Genomic DNA, 18,467 nt, shown 5'->3' with positions numbered 1-18,467 from the left:
AAAATATTCATTAAGCACCTCTGCTATTTCTTCCAGTTCTGTACAGACTTTCTCACCTTCACATTTTATAGGTTCTATTCCTTCACATCTCATCCTTTTACTCTTCACGTATTTATAGAACGCCTCAGGCATCTCCTTAATCTTACCTGCCAAGGCCTTCTCGTGACCCCTTCTTGCTCTCCTAATTTCTTTCTTAAGTCCCTTCCTACAAGCCGTATACTCATCTAGATCCCTATCATCGCCTCGCTCTCTTTTATGAACTCTCTGAATATTCACTTTCGAATGAGGAGATGCATAATAAGTAAATGTATTGATGTTAAATGTTGAATAATGAAACAAATACCTAGTAAAATAGATTGAGAATGATGCATTTACCACAGTGGTTCATTTTCAGTTTTTGTTTCAGATTCCAGCATCCACAGTTTTTTGCTTTTATTTATTCGCTCTGACCTGGGCCTCAAAATTCATTCAGGGCGATCTGAAATACTGGATTTTCATGAGAAGAAAAAGAGGAGCATGTTCTCCAGGAGCACCTGGAGAACGTGCAGACTCCGCACAGACAGCCACCCAAGCCGAGAAACAAACCTGAGTCCCTGGTGCTATAATGGTTGTCCACAGGGAGAATGTGGACAGCCATTAGCAGTCTTTTCCCCTGGTTTCTGTGGCTATGGCTCATCTTTCATTCCCTCACCCTGCAGTATAAATATCTCCCAATTCTTTTTGCTTTGATAAAGGGTCATCTGGACTCAATATTGCAAATATCGCTGACATTAAGTGATGTCCATCTTTGTGCGGGGCAAACGTGCTCCATTTGGACAGAAGGTGAAGGGCCGGAACAGATGTGCCCCTAAAAAAGATGACGACGATGTGGGGGCGGGGCTTTGGGCGGTGCACGCAGAACGCAGAGGCGGTTGGGCTTGCACATGCGCATTGCAGCGGGAGTGTTTTGTTGACGGAAGCGCGCGGCTTCTTCTCTTGATCTGAATCAGATTTGAAAGGGGGGACGGTTAACGGTCGGCGGCGTTGTCATGGCTGCAGGGGCGGGGCTTGTCAACCGGGCGCGCTGGCACAAGTGGACCCTCGAGCTTAACCTGAGTGGCAGCAGCAGGTGCGGAGGCCGCGCGGGGTGCCGGGGGCTCGAGTAGGAGGCAAGCCGGGTCAGCCCGTCTCTCCCGAGGGGAGGCCACCGCACACTGACCCGGGGATGTGGCACCAACCCAAAACTTCCCAACCCCGGGTTTTTCACGCCTCTTTTACCCCTCACCGAGCTCCTCATCACAAAGCAGCCCCTCAAATCCTCCAGAAACCACTCAGACCCCACTTGGCATCTTTTCCCCAGGTCATGACCCTGAGATGCCCTTTTGGTTTCAGCCCCTCCACCTGATCAGGTGCCAACTGCGGTGGTGGTTGGAGGAACGATTGCTGGTTTCCAGGGCCCGGTGCTGAACTGGATCTCTCTCAATGTCCCGCAGTGTTTGTTTTCAAGATACAATTTGGTACATCTGGTGATTTGTCACTTTGTCCCGAAATGGAGGGCAACTGGATTGGCACCCTGATTATCAATTGGCACTAATCCACTTCTGCCACCCTCCATTCCCGTGGCAGTTCAGTGGACACAACGGCAGTGTGTGTCCGAGGTTTGCCCAAGCTTTAGTTCATGTTGGCACTATTGTCACCATGTTGGGTCCTCAACAGAGAGACTCCCTCTTTAAAGAAGGTCTTGAAAGGGTGACCAATTTATGTTTTCTGTTTCTCACAGGAGCCGTGATCAACAGTGTGGCCAGAGAGACTCCATGTACCCAGTCGCATATTCGGACAAACAGCTACCGGACATCTGCGTCCAAGAAACAGACCGGATCCTGGTTGAGAAAGTAAGTTGGATTTGAATGTGTCTTTAGTGTGTGGCTGACAACGCCCCTGGTTTGTCCACGGTGGTGAAGTACCTTGGTGAACCACAGCAGCCTGTGTGATAAAGGGTTAATCATCATGCTTACTTCAAGGCCTGGATATAAGATCAGCATATGGCCTCCCCTAACCGGCCCCCTTTACTGATACCCTGCTCACTTTCTGTTTTCAGCGCTGCTGGGACATCGCCTTGGGCCCATTGAAACAGCTGCCCATGAATCTGTTCATCATGTACATGGCTGGCAACACCATCTCCATCCTCCCTATCATGATGGTGTGCATGATGGCCTGGAGACCCATACAGGCCTTGATGTCCATGTCTGCAAGTGAGTATTGTATCGAATCTGCAGCTCAGAAACAGCTCTGAACCGGCATCACTTGACTGTAGCTTAGAATAGAGTTCTGGGAGTTGGGTAATTAAGGGAGTTAGAGAAGAAAGGGAAAGGGGTGCTGTTTTGCTTTCTAACTTTCTCAGCCGTCAGGAAGTGATCTTACTCTTCTACAGGAGAAGAAGCTAGATTTTTGGTGAGGATCTGCTAAGTGACTACGGTTTATTCTATTATTAAGGATTAAAATAGTACAGCAACTGGTGGTAAGGTTAATAAAATACTTAAAAACTAAAATACTTGAAAACAAAAATAAAATATGTAATTAGGTAAAATAATTAAACAGTTTATTCGCACACATTAAAGATGTGTCACAGCTGCAGCATGTGGGAGCTCCTGGCTGTCAGTTTGATCCAGGGCAACCATGTCTGCAGTCAGTGAAGTTCGAGCAGCTCTGGTTCAGAGTTTATGAGCTGGAGGCTGAACTACAGACACTGCAATGCATCAGGGAGGGGGAAAGTTACCTGGATTCTTTGTATCAGGGAGCAGTCACACCTCTTGGCCCAGGGTCTGCTGATTTGGTCAGTGGTCAGGAACAGGAAAGTGAGGCATACTTGTCCAGCCAGTTTGAGGTATTTTCAGCTTGTTTGGATGAATGGGAGCTGCAGGATGGATGAGCCAATTACCCATGGCACTGTGGTACAGGAAGCCATTCTAGTGAGGGGAGCAAAAAGGATTGCAGTGATAATGGGGGACAGTATAGTCAGAGGGATTGGCACATTCTCTGCAGTAAAGAATGTGAATCCAGGCGGCTGTGGTGCCTGTCTGGGGCCAGTGTTCAGGACATCTGATCAGGGCTGGAGAAGAAATTTCAGTGGGGAGGGGAAGGTTCCAGTTGTCCTCATCAATGTAGGTATAAACAACAGAGATAAAGAAGGAGGTTTTCAGTGTCGATATGAGGACCTAAGCACTAAATTAAGAAGCAGAACCTCAATGGTTATAATCTCTGAATTATTACCTGAGCCACAAGCTAATAGGTATAGGACAGATCAGATCGGAGGGATGAATGCGTGACTGAAAGGCTGCGTTAAAGTTTATTTATTAGTATCACAAGTAGGCTTACGTTAACACTGCAATGAAGTTACTGTGAGAATCCCCGAGTCGCCACACTCCAGTACATGTTCGGGTACAATGAGGGAGAATTTAGCGTGGCCAGTGCACCTAACTAGCACGTCTTTCAGACTGGGAGAAAACCGGAGCACCCGGAGAAAACCCACACAGATACAGGGTGAACGTGCAAACTCTGCACAGATAGTGACCCAAGGGGTGGCACAGTGGTTAGCACTGCTGCCTCACAGCGGCAGGGACCCAGGTTCGATTCCAGACTCGAGTGACCGTGTGTGTGGAGTATTCATGTTCTCTGTCTATCTCCGGGTCCTCCGGTTTCCTTCCACAGTTCAAAGATGTGCGGGTTAAATTGATTGGCTATGGTTCGTTGTCCCATAGTGTCAGGGGGACTAACAGAGTAAATACATTGTGTTACAGGGATAGGGCCTGGGTGGGATTATGGTCGGTGCAGAAGCGATGGGCTGAATGGACTCCTTCAGAATTGTAGGGATTCTAAGCCAGTATAGAACCGAGTCCCTGGTGTTGTGCGGCAGCAGTACTAACCACTGTGCCGCCCTAACTGGTGTGGGAGGTGGGTTCTGGTTCATGGGACACTGACATCAGTACTGGGTAAAGTGGGATCTGTACCATTGGGACAGTCTACATCTGAACTGTGCTGGGGCCGGTGTTCTTGCGAACCCCATGATGAGGAAAATAGAGACGGTTTCAAACTAAATAGTGGAAAAGGAATCAAATTTGAGGCAAGGAATGAAATTTATATGAATGACTGGATGAAGGGATGTTTGGCAAATTTGCCGATGACACACAGATAGATGGGAAAGTAGGTTGTGAAGAGGACATACAGAGAGTACAGAAAGATAGAAAGGTTAAGTGAGTGGGGAAATATCTGGCAAATGGAGTAGAATGTGGGCAAATGTGAGATTGTCCATTTCGGCAGGAAGAATGAAAAATAAGCATTTTGTCTAAATTTTGAGAGATTGCAGAGCTCAGAGATTCAGAGGGATAGAGTCATAGAGGTTTACAGCATGAAAACAGGCCCTTCGGCCCAACTTGTCCATGCCGCCCTTTCTTTTTTAAAACCCCGAACCTAATCCCAATTGCCCGCATTTGGCCCATATCCCTCTAAACCCATCGTACCCATGTAACTATCTAAATGCTTTTTAAAAGACAAAATTGTACCTGCCTCTGCTACTACCTCTGGCAGCTTGTTCCAGACACTCACCACCCTCTGTGTGAAAAAACTGCCCCTCTGGACACTTTTGTATCTCTCCCCTCTCACCTTAAACCTATGCCCTCTAGTTTTAGACTCCCCTACCTTTGGGAAAAGATATTGACTATCTAGTTGATTGTGCCCCCTCATTTTATAGACCTCTAGAAGATCATACCTCAGCCTCCTACGCTCCAGAGAAAAACGTCCCAGTCTATCCAGCCTCTCCTTATAACTCAATCCATCAAGTCCCGGTAGCATCCTGGTAAATCTTTTCTGCACTCTTTCTAGTTTAATAATATCCTTTCTATAATAGGAACTGCACACAGTATTGCAAGTGCGGCCTTACCAATGTCTTGTAAAACTTCAACAAGACATTCCAACTCCTGTATTCAATATTCTGACCAATGAAACCAAGCATGCTGAATGCCTTCTTCACCACTCTGTCCACCTGTGACTCCACTTTCAAGGAGCTATGAACATGTGCCCCTAGATCTCTTTGTTCTGTAACTCTCCCCAACGCCCTACCATTAACTGAGTAAGTCCTGCCTTGGTTCAATCTACCAAAATGCATCACCTCGCATTTGTCTAAATTAAACTTCATCTGCTATTCGTCAGCCCACTGGCCCAATTGATCAAGATCTGGGTGTCTGAGTGCATAAATCACAAAAGGCTAATATGCAGGTACAGCAAGTAATTAGGAAAACTAATAGAATGTTATCATTCATTGTGATGGAAATTAAATACAGAACTAGGGAGGTTATGCTTCAGTTGTACAGGTCACTAGTGAGACCACATCTGGAGTACTGTGTGCAGTATTGGTCAGCTTATTTAATCATAGAAATCATAGAAACCCTACAGTGCAGAAGGAGGCCATTCGGCCTATCGAGTCTGCACCAACCATAATCCCACCCAGGCCCTACCCCCACATATTTACCCGCTAATCCCTCTAACCTACACATCTCAGGACTCTAAGGGGCAATTTTCTTTTTAACCTGGCCAATCAACCTAACCCGCACATCTTTGGACTGTGGGAGGAAACCGGAGCACCCGGAGGAAACCCACGCAGACACGAGGAGAATGTGCAAACTCCACACAGACAGTGACCCAAGCCAGGAATTGAACCCAGGTCCCTGGAGCTGTGAAGCAGCAGTGCTAACCACTGTGCTACCGTGCCGCCCCTTGTGTTAAGGAAGTGTTCAAGTATGCTGGATATCAAGTATGTTCAAGTATGCTGGAGACAGTTCAGAGACGGTTTACCAGACTAATACCTAAAATGGATGGGCTGTGTTATGAGGGAAGGCTCTCACATGTTCCTGAACTTCCTGCTTTTCCATTCTCGCTCTCAGTCTTTAGGGTCCTGGGGAATTCGAATCAGCACTGGCTGCAGCGTCTCATCTACTTCATCGGCAACCTGCTGGGGTTGGCCCTGGCCATCTACAAGTGCCAGGCAATGGGGCTGCTGCCCACACATGCCTCTGACTGGCTGGCATTCATCCAGCCACCCCAGGTGAGATCCGCACTCTGTATGTGAGGGGGAGCCAGGAAAATAGGAAGAGGAAACCATTCAGGGCTGTGGAGCCTGAGAGGTTGAGTAGATTGGGCCCAATTCTTTTTATTCATTCGTGGGACATGGGCATCACTGGCTGGTCAGCATTTATTGTCCATCCCTGGTTGCTCTTGAAGGGCAGTTGAGAGTCAACCACAGGAAATCTGCCGCCCTTACCTGGTCTGGCCTGCATGTGACTCCAGAGCCACAGCAACGTGGTTGACTCTCAACAGCCCTTGGGCAACTAGGGATGGACAATAAATGCTGGCCAGTCAGAGACGCCCATATCCCACGAATGAACAAAAACAAATGAGGGATGGGGGAAGAGTGCAGGGAAAGTGGGGATGTCTTTGGGAATTGAGAGATAGGAGGAAGAGTGTGGGGAAAGTGGTGATATCTTTGGGAATTGAGGGATGGGGGAAGACTGGGTAAAGTGGAGATATCTTTGGGAATTGAAGAATGAGGAGGAGTGCGGGGAAAGTGGAGATATCTTTAGGAATTGAGGGATGGGGAGGAGTGCAGGGAAAGCGGGGATATCTTTGGGAATTGAGGGATGGGAAGGAGTGCGAGGAAAGTGGGATATCTTTAGGAATTATGGGATGAGGGAAGACTCCGGGGAAAGTGGAGATATCTTTGGGAATTGAGGGATCGGGAAGACTGCAGGGAAAGTGGAGATGAGGTTGATGATGAATTGTGGAGCAGGCTCGACAGAAGCTATTCCCACTCCGATTCTTACCACCTTCTCCTTTCACACAGAGAGTGGAGAACACGGGCGGGGGCCTGGTCCTGTGATGGTCCCACTCTCCTCCTATCGCTCACTGAGACACGGCCCGAGGACGATCGACACCGGACATAACCTGCTGCCGTCTGGCTAACCTGAGACCAGGCTTTCTGTAGGTAACATGCCCTCCCATCACTGCCCCCCCACGCACACACAAACATTGGCCCGTGTACCTGTGACCGATGTGGAATGGCCGGAGATATTGACAGCAGGGACTGTGTATTTTTTCACTGGGGATTCAGTTGTTTATCATGTTGACCCCCTTTGCTGAGCCTCGGATGAGGGGCCTGTTCGGGTTGACGATGGGACTGGAGGTTCCTGGATCAGTCATTCCCAGCTTATCCTGGTGCCTCTCATTCTCTCTCTCACCCAGGTCAGAAGGTCACAGATTTGTGTAACCTGTTCCTGAGATTCGAGCTGCTGTAACAGGTTCTCCCAGGGGTCCCTCAAATTAAGTTCCCTGGCTGTGTGTTGCATTGTGCCTTGTGGGATCTTGCTGTGCAGTCACCATCTCTTCCCACAGAACGGCAGGAGGGAACATCGAAAGGAGGGAATGATTTAGCTCCTGTGCTTGTTCTGGGCTGTTCCAGAGCGCTCTGAATCAACACAGCAGCTTCCTGTTTCCCAAACACAGTCACTGCTGTTCACCTGGGAAACCCGGCAGGCACTGCACACAGCAGATCCCACAAACTGTCAGATAACCACCAAATGTTAGGCTGTTTGAAGGATAAAGATCGACCCTCGGAAACCAGCGGGAGCTCTCCTTCGCTCCATCCAGTAATTGTCGTGGGATTTTACTATCCACCTGACACAGCAGTGAGTGAGGAGGGGGGGAGCTTGGTTTCACTTCCTCCGCACTGACAGCTGGAGGCAGGTGATTGACAGTGTAGTGTGTGCAGCTGTCTGTGTGCCCACCTGGGCAGCATGGTGGCACAGTGGTTAGCACTGCTGCCTCACAGCGCCAGGGCCCTGGGTTCGATTCCAGCCTTGGATAAATCATAGAATCCCGACAGTGCAGAAAGAGACCAATCGGCCCACCGAGCCTGCACCAACAACATCCCCACCCAGGCCCTATCCCCATAACCCCACGTATTTACACTGATCATATCCCCAACACTAAGGGGCAATTTAGCACGGCCAATCCACCTCAATCACACGTCTTTGGAGTGTGGGTGGAAACCGGAGCAACTGGAGGAAACTCTCAGAGACACGGGGAGAATGCACCAATTTCACACAACCTGAGGCTTGATTTGAACTCAGGTCCCTGGTGCTGTGAGGCAGCAGTGCTCCCCATTGTGCCGCCCCTGTGTCTGTGTGGAGTTTGCATGTTCTCCCCGTGTCTGCATGGGTTTCCTCCGGAGGCTCTGGTTTCCTCCCAAACTTCAATATGTGCTGGTTAGGTGGATTGACCATGCTAAATTGCTGCTTTATGTCACAAAATATGTAGATCAGAGTGATTAGTGGGGTAAATATATGGGGTTACGGGAATAGGGCCCGGGTAAGATGCTCTGTCAGAGAGTCAGTGCAGACTCAAAGGGCTGAATGGTCTCTTCTGCCCTGTAGGAATTCTACGACTTTGTCTGTGAGCAGGCACGCTTGTGTCTATGAGTGAGTGTGTGTCTATGTGGGTGTACACGCATTTCAGTTCATGTGTGTGTGTGTGTACCTGTGTGCGAGCACATACACGTTTGGTGTGTGCGTGCGTGTGTTCACTTTATTTAATGATTGTGTTTGAGTCGTTCCTCTTTGTGTGTGTTTGTGGGGGGAGGGGGGTGCGGGGAGGTGGTCACTAATCCGTCCCCTCCCCATTCTGAGACCACACCCGAAGCAGGAGTGAACGGAAGAGGCCGGAGGCGAATCGATAACCTCGAGGTGAGTGAGGAAACAGTCAGTGTGAGTTTGATGCTGCTGTGAAGAATGTGCAATGTCTTTTCACTGATTCTGTAACTGTGGAAATAAAGAGTTTCAGCAAAATGGGATAAAAGCAAATTACTGCAGATACTGGAATCTGAAACCAAAAGAGAAAAGGGTTTGACAAAGGGTCATCAACGTCAGCTCTTTTCTCTCCTGACAGATGCTGCCAGACCTGCTGAGATTTTCCAGCGTTTTCTCGATTGGTTTCAGCAAAACGGGGCCTCCATGAAATGACAGGAGACAAAACCGAGACTCAGATTTCACTGACTCCACCAGCTTAAAGCTCTCTTGTTCCACTTTAAACTCTGCAACACTCTCACCTTTTCTCTCCCACAATATTCAGGCTTCAGTAACCTGAGCTGGTGGTTAAATAACCGTTCCCTATTTGCTGACTCATTTCACCATCACTCCTGTTCTTCCAGCGCAATCCTGATCCCCACTTCCACTGCTGAAGAACACTAACAGACATCCCTCCCTCCGTGTTCGAGTCTTCAATGTTCACCTTTTCAGTTGGGTAGGGTTTCAATTGAGAATCATAACACATCCCATTTCCATCTCCTCGTGGTGTCTGGGCCAGATCAGGTGAATTTTCCACTAAAAGGTCTGTTTAATCCTTCTCCCCAAACTCCAGCATCTACAAGGCACAACTCTTGTGTCTAATTGAATAAGCTCCAATTTTCTGAATTAGTGCAGCTCCAACAACTCAGGAAGCTCAACACCATCCAAGACAAAGCAGCTTGATTGGCAATCCTTCTACAAACATCTACTCCCTCCAACATTGACTCACATGGCAGCTGGAGGTGTACCACCTACAAGATGCACTGCAAGCACTCACCAAGGCTTCTTTGACAGCATCTTGCAAACCCGCAACCTCGAGCACCTTGGAGAAGGGCAGCAAATGCATGGGAACATCATCACCTGCACGTTCCCCTCCAAGTCACTCACCATCTATACTCAGAGATTGATCACAATGTGAAATTCACTGCCACAGGAACTAGCTGGACAACTCATCATTTAAAAAGAAAATGTGATGAGTACGTGAGGGAAAGGAGAGTAGAAAGATGAGCTGAAAGGCTGAAATGAGGGAGATGGAATGGGAGGTGTCTTGTATGAAATATAAACACCAGCACAGACTAGTTAAACCGAACAATGTCTTTCTGGTCTGGATATTCATAGAATCCCTATAGTGTCGAAGGAGGCCATTCGGCCCATTGAGTCTGCACCCACCACAATCCCACCCAGGCCCTTTCCCCATAACCTCGTGCATTTACCCTAGCTAGCCCCCCTGACACTCAGGGCAATTTAGCATGGCCAATCCACCTAACCCACACACCTTTGGACTGTGGAAGGAAACCGGAGCAAACCCATGCAGACACGGGGAGAATGTGCAAACTCCACACAGACAGTGACCCAAGCCGGGATTCGAACCTGGGACCCTGGCACTGTGAGTCAGCAGCGCTAACCACTGTGTCACCATGTCGCCCAAGAATGAGAGAATTCTCTGTGATTCAATGTAATCTCTGACCGGTTCTTGATCAGTAAGTTCCACCATTTGCACTGCACCGGTCAGAGTATAACCTGATGCTGAGTAATCACACTGAGATTCTGTCATGTGTAAAATTACAAATTACAACATTGTCATTGAAATTGGTGCACAGAAATTTTCATCAATCAGATCCACTCTCAAAAATGTTCTCCCAAACAACGCACTCTCTCAGATCTTTTCAGCAAGGATCCACTTCCAGGATTTCAATCTCTCCTTTCACTATTCTTCTGCCTCAGATTATCACATGCACTCAAGCTTCCACACAATCTCTCAGGTACCCAGCCATATCAACAGAACACCACTGTTTCACAGGTGGTACCAAAGTCCCAACCTTCGGATTACTTCAGAGTCTGGCTTTTTGCCAGCCAACTTCACCATGTGTGTTGCCTTTAACTGGAAGCCTCTCTCTCCCCCTTTCTTTAATTTCAGGGAACAGTATCTTGTTCAGATTCCCTTTGACTTCAGCTTTCCTCAGACTTTTTTCATTCCCTGGTTTCTAGAACTATCTGTTCTTCAACTTCTGGGACTTTCTTTCTTGCCCTTACTCCATTGTTCTGCCTAATGGTTCTGGCAGTTTCCTCTTCAGCTAACTCAAAAATTATTTCTGACCCAAAATGGCCACTGGTTGCCAAGTCTTTCCTTACCTAGTCTTTCCTTATGTGTGTTTTCACATTGTAAACTCTCTGAACACAATACAGGCACAGTTTGAAATGAAACCAAAACCCCATACATGCAAACACCTTTATTTAACATTAATCTATGAAAGTTTTAACCCTTCTGTACACAGAAACACCGAATTAAACTCACTTAAATGTATATCTTATTTCTAATATCCAACAATAAAAATATAGGTTACTAAATCGACTGCTTGACAGAGAGAAACTAAAGAAAGATGAGTTTAGGGTTGGGCAAATTGTTAGACACAGTTTGACCCAATGGAAGCGAGGGAAACAGCAGAGGCAGCTGATCAGACTGTCTCAATCTTAGTGACAAAGGAGCTCCATGAGCTCCTCAGACTTGCTGTTGTCGGTGAGGATGGAGGAGAGAGGGAGAACCCTTCAAAAGGAACTAAAACAGAAAATGCCGGGACGGTAGGTTTTGTCTGCAAAGCGCACAATAAACAATACTTTTCACTGTATCCCAATCCATGCAACAATAATAAATCAAACAAAAAATCAGATCAAAATAAGATACTGCAGATACTGGAAATCGAATCTCAAAACTGAGTGGATCTCTTCCCAAACTCAGAGCAGGTGAATAGCCTCTCCCCAGTGTGAACTCGCTGGTGTACAGGGAGTTGGAATGATTCCCTGAACCCTGTCTCACAGTAAAAGCAGCTGAATGGTCTCTCATCAATGTGAACACGTTGATGAGACATCAGTTCTCTACAGCTTTTATAGCAGTTCTCACAGTCTGGGCATTTAAAAGGTCTCTCCCCAGAGTGAAGCGGGGGTGGTTGGAGGGTAGATTATGGAGTGAATCCCTTCCAAAAGTGTCCTGGACCAGAACCCATAAATTATGTTAGGAAGCCAGATTAGATCCAAACAAATCTTTCTATTTTGGCATAAATGTGAGGATCGGATGCTTCACTCCAGGAGTAATTCCACTGACAAATTAGGAATCTTTCATGGTAAAACAAACTTTATTTAACAACAGCTTAAATATAATTCCAAAAAATGAAGCAGCTTAACTATTAACAGTTGAACAATATTTAAAAGTGAAAGGAAACAACTTTAATTTCTAATTTAGCACAATTTCAGTTCCAAATATGCAACATTCCTCAGAGATGTAGATCCCACTTCAATTACAGTTAGAAACCATAAATATACTTGCTATAATGAGTATAGACTGTCCTGAAGTTTCAGAGAGAAGACAAATCTTAGAGCAGCTTGTAGAAACCCTCCATCTTCAAACAGCCCCCGGTGCTTCCAGCTCTGACAGGTAACTGAAACTCTCCTCACAGTCTGCACATTTTCATGGTTTCTCCCTAATTTTAAATCCAATTACAATAGTTAGTTGTGAATTCGCTGGTGCGTCAGAAGATTCAACGAGGTAACGTATCCCTTCCCACACTGCAAGCAGGTGAATGGCCTCTCCCCAGTGTGAACCCGCTGATGTATTGCTAGTTTAGACGACTGATTGAATCCCTTCTCACACACAGAGCAGGTGAATGGTCTCTCCTCTGTGTGGATTCGCTGGTGTATTGCTAGGTTGGATGAGTGATTGAATCCTTTCCCGCACACAGAGCAGATGAATGGTTTCTCCCCAGTGTGAACTCGCTGGTGTGTCAGCAGAGTTGATGACCGACTGAATCCTTTCCCACACACAGAGCAGGTGAATGGCCTCTCCCCAGTGTGAATTCGCTGGTGTGTGAACAAGGTGGCTGACTGAGCAAATCCCTTTCCACACTGGGAACAGGTGAATGGCCTCTCCCCAGTGTGAACTCGCTGGTGTTTCAACAAAGTAGATGAGTCAGCAAATCCTTTCCCACACTGGGAGCAAGTGAATGGCCTCTCCTGAGTGTGAGTTCGCTGGTGTATCAGCAGAGTGGATGAGTGAGAAAATCCCTTCCCACATTCAGAGCAGGTGAACGGTTTCTCCCCGGTATGAACTCGCTGGTGTGTTGCTAGATTGGATGACTGATTGAATCCCTTCCCACATTGGGAGCAGGTAAACGGCCTCTCCTCAGCATGAGTCCTCTGGTGTATATGTAAGCTGGATAACTGAGTGAATCCCTTCCCACACTGAGAGCAGATGAATGGCCTCTCCCCAGTGTGACTGCGTCGATGAGTTTCCAGCAGGGATGGGTAATTGAATTCCTTCCCACAATCCTCACACTTCCATGCCATCTCCCTGTTGTGACTGCAATTATGTTCCCAAAGGCCAGATGATTGGTTGAAGTCTTGTCCACAAACAGAACACATGTGCAGTTTCTCTCCACTGTGAACGGTGCTTTTTTCTTCCAATTTCAAAATACAATGATATTCAGGTTACAATAAATTGGCCGACTCATCAGGTTCTGATATCATGTTTTGTTTCAGTTTCTCAACTGCAAATCTTCTTCTTGTAAAACCCTGTGAAATTGATTTAAAACAGAAAAAAGTGAGTGAGAAAGAACCCACCACAAAAACACAAAGGTGGGTTGTGTAATTGAGCTGAATGAATCTGCTAATTTGTGGGGCTGCCGTGAGGAAAGGGTAACCAAGAAAGCTGCTGGATTGTCATACAAACCCAACTGGTTCACTGATATCCTTCAGGGAATGAAACCTGCCACACAGCCTGGGTCTACATAAGACTCTTTCGGCACTTTGGAAGGAGATAGAGAGAAGTAGGAGTGGCCGTGGTGAAGGCAAGGGATTTTATACATCTACAACTTGACAAGAACTTTGACAGAATCTCACAAACCCTCAACTCCACCAACGAGAAGGACCGAGATAGCAGATGGGTATAAACACCATCACCTCAGAGTTCCCCCAACTCACACACCATCCTGACTTATCTGACTTCCAGTACTAAACAAACAGAAATTTCTTTCATATAAATACTGGGAAGACTGAACCCACTGTCTTCAGTCCCCTCTCCAAACTCCACTCGCTTGCCAACAACTCTATCCCTCTTCCTGGCAACATGTCAAAGAACATGTTGTTTGTCATCTATATCAATGATCTGGATGATAATGTGGTAAATTGGATCAGCAAGTTTGCTGATGATACAAAGATTGGAGGTGTCGTGGACAGTGAGGAAGGTTTTCAAAGCTTGCAGAGGGATTTGGACCAACTAGAAAAATGGGCTGAAAAATGGCAAATGGAATTTAACGCAGACAAGTGTGAGATATTGCACTTTGGAAGGACAAACCAAAGTAGAACGTACAGGGTAAATGGTAGGACTCTGAAGAGTGCAGTTGAACAGAGGGATCTGGGAATACAGGTACAGAATTTCCTAAAAGTGACATCACAGGTGGATAGGGTCGTAAAGAGTGCCTTTGGTACATTGGCCTTTATAAATCGGAGTATCGAGTATAAAAGTTGGAGTGTTATGGTAAGGTTATATAAGGCATTGGTGAGGCCAAATTTGGAGTATTGTGTACAGTTTTGGTCATCGAGTTACAGGAAGGATATAAATAAGGTTGAAAGAGTGCAGAGAAGTTTCACAAGGATGTTGCCGGGACTTGAGAAGCTGAGTTTCAGAGAGAGATTGAATAGGTTGGGACTTTATTCCCTGGAGCGTAGAAGATTGAGGGGAGATTTGATAGAGGTGTATAAGATTTTGATGGGTATAGATAGAGTGAATGCAAGCAAGCTTTTTCCACTGAGGCGAGGGGAGAAAAAGACCAGAGGGCATGGGTTAAGGATGAAAGGAGAAAAGTTTAAAGGGAATATTAGGGGGGGCTTCTTCATGCAGAGAGTGGTGGGAGTGTGGAATGAGCTGCCGGATAAAGTGGTAAATGTGGGGTCACTTTTAACATTTAAGAAAAACTTGGACGGGTTCATGGGTGAGAGGGGTGTGGAGGGATATGGTCCAAGTGCAGGTCAGTGGGACGAGGCAAAAAATGGTTCGGCACAGACTAGAAGGGCCAAAAGGCTTGTTTCTGAGCTGTAATTTTCTATGGTTCTAACAAAGAACAATACAGCACAGGAACAGGCCCTTCGGCCCTCCAAGCCTGTGCCGCTCCCTGGTCCAAACTAGACCATTCTTTTGTATCCCTCCATTCCCACTCCGTTCATATGACTATCTAGATAAGTCTTAAACGTTCCCAGTGTGTCTGCCTCCACCACCTTGCCTGGCCAGATATCCTTCTGATATCTGTGTTGAACCTCCCCCCCTTCACCTTGAACCTATGACCCCTCGTGAACGTCACCACCGACCTGGGGAAAAGCTTCTCACCGTTCACCCTATCTATGCCTTTCATAATTTTATACACCTCTATTAAGTCTCCCCTCATCCTCCGTCTTTCCAGGGAGAACAACCCCAGTTTACCCAATCTCTCCACATAACTAAGCCCCTCCATACAAGGCAACATCCTGGTAAACCTCCTCTGTACTCTCTCCAAAGCCTCCACGTCCTTCTGATAGTGTGGCGACCAGAACTGGATGCAGTATTCCAAATGTGGTCGAAGCAACATTCTATACATCTGCAACATCAGACCCCAACTTTTATACTCTATGCCCCGTCCTATAAAGGCAAGCATGCCATATGCCTTCTTCACCACCTTCTCCACCTGTGACGTCACCTTCAAGGATCTGTGGACTTGCACACCCAGGTCCCTCTGCGTATCTACACCCTTTATGGTTCTGCCATTTATCGTATAGCTTCTCCCTACATTATTTCTACCAAAATGCATCACTTCGCATTCATCAGGATTGAACTCCATCTGCCATTTCTTTGCCCAAATTTCCAGCCTATCTATATCCTTCTGTAGCTTCTGACAATGCTCCTCTAAGGAGCGGCATGGTAGCACAGTGGTTAGCACTGCTGCTTCACAGCTCTAGGGTCCTGGGTTCGATTCCCGGCTCGGGTCACTGTCTGTGTGGAGTTTGCACATTCTCCTCGTGTCTGCGTGGGTTTCCTCCGGGTGCTCCGGTTTCCTCCCACAGTCCAACGGTGTGCGGGTTAGGTTGATTGGCCAGGTTAAAAATTGCCCCTTAGAGTCCTGAGATGCGTAGGTTAGCGGGTAAATATGTGGGGGTAGGGCCTGGGTAGGATTGTGGTCGGTGCAGACTTGATGGGCCGAATGGCCTCCTTCTGCACTGTAGGGTTTCTATGATTCCTCACTATCTGTAAGTCCTGCCAATTTTGTGTCGTCCGCAAACTTACTGATCACCCCAGTTGCACCTTCTTCCAGATCGTTTATATAAATCACAAACATGTCTGACCTGAAACAGGCTGTTCACAACCCTGGTGAAATATTTCACCCCAAGATGAGCTTCCAGCCACACATCCACATCATCATCACTATTTCCACCTCAGTAACATCACCCGACTCCACCCCAGTCTCAGCTCATCTGGAATTCTCATCCATTCCATTGTGATGTGAAACTCATGGGAATGGGAGTACAGAGAGGGAATGGGACTGACTGAATTGCTCCACAGAGGGTTGGCATGGATTTGAGTTGCCAAATGGATTCCTTCTATGTTGGAATGTCTCCATCAGTGGAAATAGGCAATGTTGACACAGTGCCTTTTATATGTCAAGACAAGAAATAGGGAATCATAAATAACACAGCACGTACCATATAACTACATTAAACATATCTCTGTCCCAGTGAATTTACTGTTCATTTAAACAGTCTTCTCCGCCTTTCATTGTGAGCATTAGGTAAGAGGTTATCTTGTTAGATAAATAAATGTGACAACCTGAGGGAGCCAAAAGATGTCAATATCTGAGAGAGAGAAAGAAAAAGATACCTGGGTCTCGTCCTGCTCCTAATTCCGATGTTCGTCTGTAATAGTTCCAGTCTGCAGCCTCCCTGAATTCACTTCCTCTCCCTTCAGTTGCTGCGAGTCCCCAATTTCCCCCAGAATGAGAAAAGAAATGGAAAGGGGGAAACATTGATTTCCTCCCTGATGTTGTCCAGAGGAGGAAGTTTCACTCTGAAAATCATCAACAAACTTCCGCATTGTGATGTCAATGGAGGCCTGCCTATATCAGCCAATAGGAATCAGTCTGCACCGCAGTGACATCCTCGGGTTCCAGTGCGCAGGCCCGGGCGAGCGGACACGGGAGCCCCGCCCCCACCCATTGTTCCCCTCCCTCTGCACCTCCTCGAGCCAAGGTTTCCGGGCAACCGGCTGGCGGCTCCGGCCAGAGCGAGAAGCCGCTCGGTGATCTCCCCCTCCCCCCTCTCTCTACGGCGGCTGCTGCTCCAAAAAGAGATCGAGAGCGACCGCTGGCGGCAGCCGCACTGCGCCTGCTCCGGACAGCTCGGCTGAGCAGCGCTCTGTGCGCCTGCTCCGGCCAGCTCGGCTCAGCAGCGCTCTCTGCGCCTGCGTGCTGGGCTGCCAGCTTCCCATCATTTTCTTCCAAGTCCCGCAGTTTGATTTGAAACAGAACAGCTTCTGTTTGTAGCTTCACCACAGACTCCAACTTCACACACAGACTCAAACTTCACCACAGACTCAAACTTCACACACAGACTCAAACTTCACCACAGACTCAAACTTCACACACAGACTCAAACTTCACCACAGACTCAAACTTCACCACAGACCCAAACTTCACACACAGACTCAAACTTCACACACAGACTCAAACTTCACACACAGACTCAAACTTCACCACAGACTCAAACTTCACACACAGACTCAAACTTCACACACAGACTCAAACTTCACCACAGACTCAAACTTCACACACAGACTCAAACTTCACCACAGACTCAAACTTCACACACAGATTCAAACTTCACACACAGACTCAAACTTCACACACAGACTCAAACTTCACCACAGACTCAAACTTCACACACAGACTCAAACTTCACCACAGACTCAAACTTCACACACAGACTCAAACTTCATCCTCTGGACAACAGCTGTGAGTAAAACACTTTCTTTCTCCCCCTGGGAATTACAGAGAGTTGTGGGACTCTGTAACTGGAATTAGAGCCAAATATACTGAGGGGGAAATGTTTGTGATTTTGTGAAACCTGTTTTTATTGTCTGAGCTTTTTAAAGTGTAATTTATCTTGTGCATTCAAATAGTGTTTCTCTCTTTGCATGATTTAGTGATGCTGGTTTTAGATTGATTTGTAAAGTATTTTTTAAAATGTGAAACCTTGTCCTTCAGTATTCCATTGGAACTTTCTGGAAATTTGTTTACTTTTTAGATTAGTCACAACAGAGATATAGCTTGTGTTCATATGTTTGGTATATTTATGTTTCGGTAATAAGATTCATTGTTTTATTCTTGTAATTATAGCATGTAGTTATGTTATATAGTTCCAGTCAAAGAGACATTACAATTCAAAAAGATTGCTTTTAAAATCTGGAGTAAATATAGTTTTCTCAAATCTCCTTCCCATCACCTATCTAATTAAGAAATGCAGCATTGTATACCACATGTTTTTAGTCCAGTTATATTCAGAATTATCTGTTCTGAATTTCTATCCAGC

At 46.7% G+C, this 18,467-nt stretch overlaps 2 protein-coding genes across 3 annotated transcripts; one reads left to right on the top strand and one right to left on the bottom strand.

The window, feature by feature from the left end:
* The first annotated feature begins 904 nt into the window (after positions 1-904).
* On the top strand, positions 905-8,866 carry LOC144487024 (ER membrane protein complex subunit 4-like). Of its 2 annotated transcripts, none has more exons than XM_078205068.1 (5): positions 905-1,108; positions 1,760-1,871; positions 2,078-2,231; positions 5,916-6,076; positions 6,872-8,866. In XM_078205068.1, the coding sequence occupies exons 1-5, from the start codon at positions 1,029-1,031 to the stop codon at positions 6,905-6,907; spliced, it is 543 nt and encodes a 180-aa protein (XP_078061194.1). In that variant the 5' UTR covers positions 905-1,028; the 3' UTR covers positions 6,908-8,866. The 2 variants fall into 2 exon arrangements, with proteins under 2 accessions (XP_078061194.1, XP_078061195.1); XM_078205069.1 differs by having other exon boundaries at positions 961-1,013; positions 6,872-7,034.
* Positions 8,867-11,979: 3,113 nt separating this feature from the next.
* On the bottom strand, positions 11,980-17,336 carry LOC144487016 (uncharacterized). Its single transcript, XM_078205058.1, has 2 exons — positions 16,762-17,336; positions 11,980-13,430 (listed from the first exon to the last, which is right to left on the bottom strand). Exon 2 carries the CDS (start codon positions 13,278-13,280, stop codon positions 12,369-12,371), a length of 912 nt encoding a protein of 303 aa, XP_078061184.1. The 5' UTR covers positions 13,281-13,430; positions 16,762-17,336; the 3' UTR covers positions 11,980-12,368.
* Between the last annotated feature and the right edge of the window lie 1,131 nt (positions 17,337-18,467).

Source organism: Mustelus asterias, unplaced genomic scaffold (genome assembly GCF_964213995.1).
Source record: "Mustelus asterias unplaced genomic scaffold, sMusAst1.hap1.1 HAP1_SCAFFOLD_553, whole genome shotgun sequence".
In the NCBI taxonomy this organism is placed as follows: Eukaryota; Metazoa; Chordata; class Chondrichthyes; order Carcharhiniformes; family Triakidae; genus Mustelus; species Mustelus asterias.
The sequence above is the reverse complement of the archived record's forward strand: the minus strand, read 5'-3'. Positions and strand labels throughout refer to the sequence as shown.

Excerpts from the sequence above, each read along its gene's own strand:
- LOC144487024 (XM_078205068.1), top strand. The coding sequence starts at position 1,029 with ATGGCTGCAGGGGCGGGGCTTGTCAACCGGGCGCGCTGGCACAAGTGG. Across the intron at positions 2,232-5,915 it reads CTTGATGTCCATGTCTGCAA|TCTTTAGGGTCCTGGGGAAT; the intron begins GTGAGTATTGTA and ends TCTCGCTCTCAG. Across the intron at positions 6,077-6,871 it reads CATTCATCCAGCCACCCCAG|AGAGTGGAGAACACGGGCGG; the intron begins GTGAGATCCGCA and ends CCTTTCACACAG.
- LOC144487016 (XM_078205058.1), bottom strand. The coding sequence starts at position 13,280 with ATGTGTTCTGTTTGTGGACAAGACTTCAACCAATCATCTGGCCTTTGG.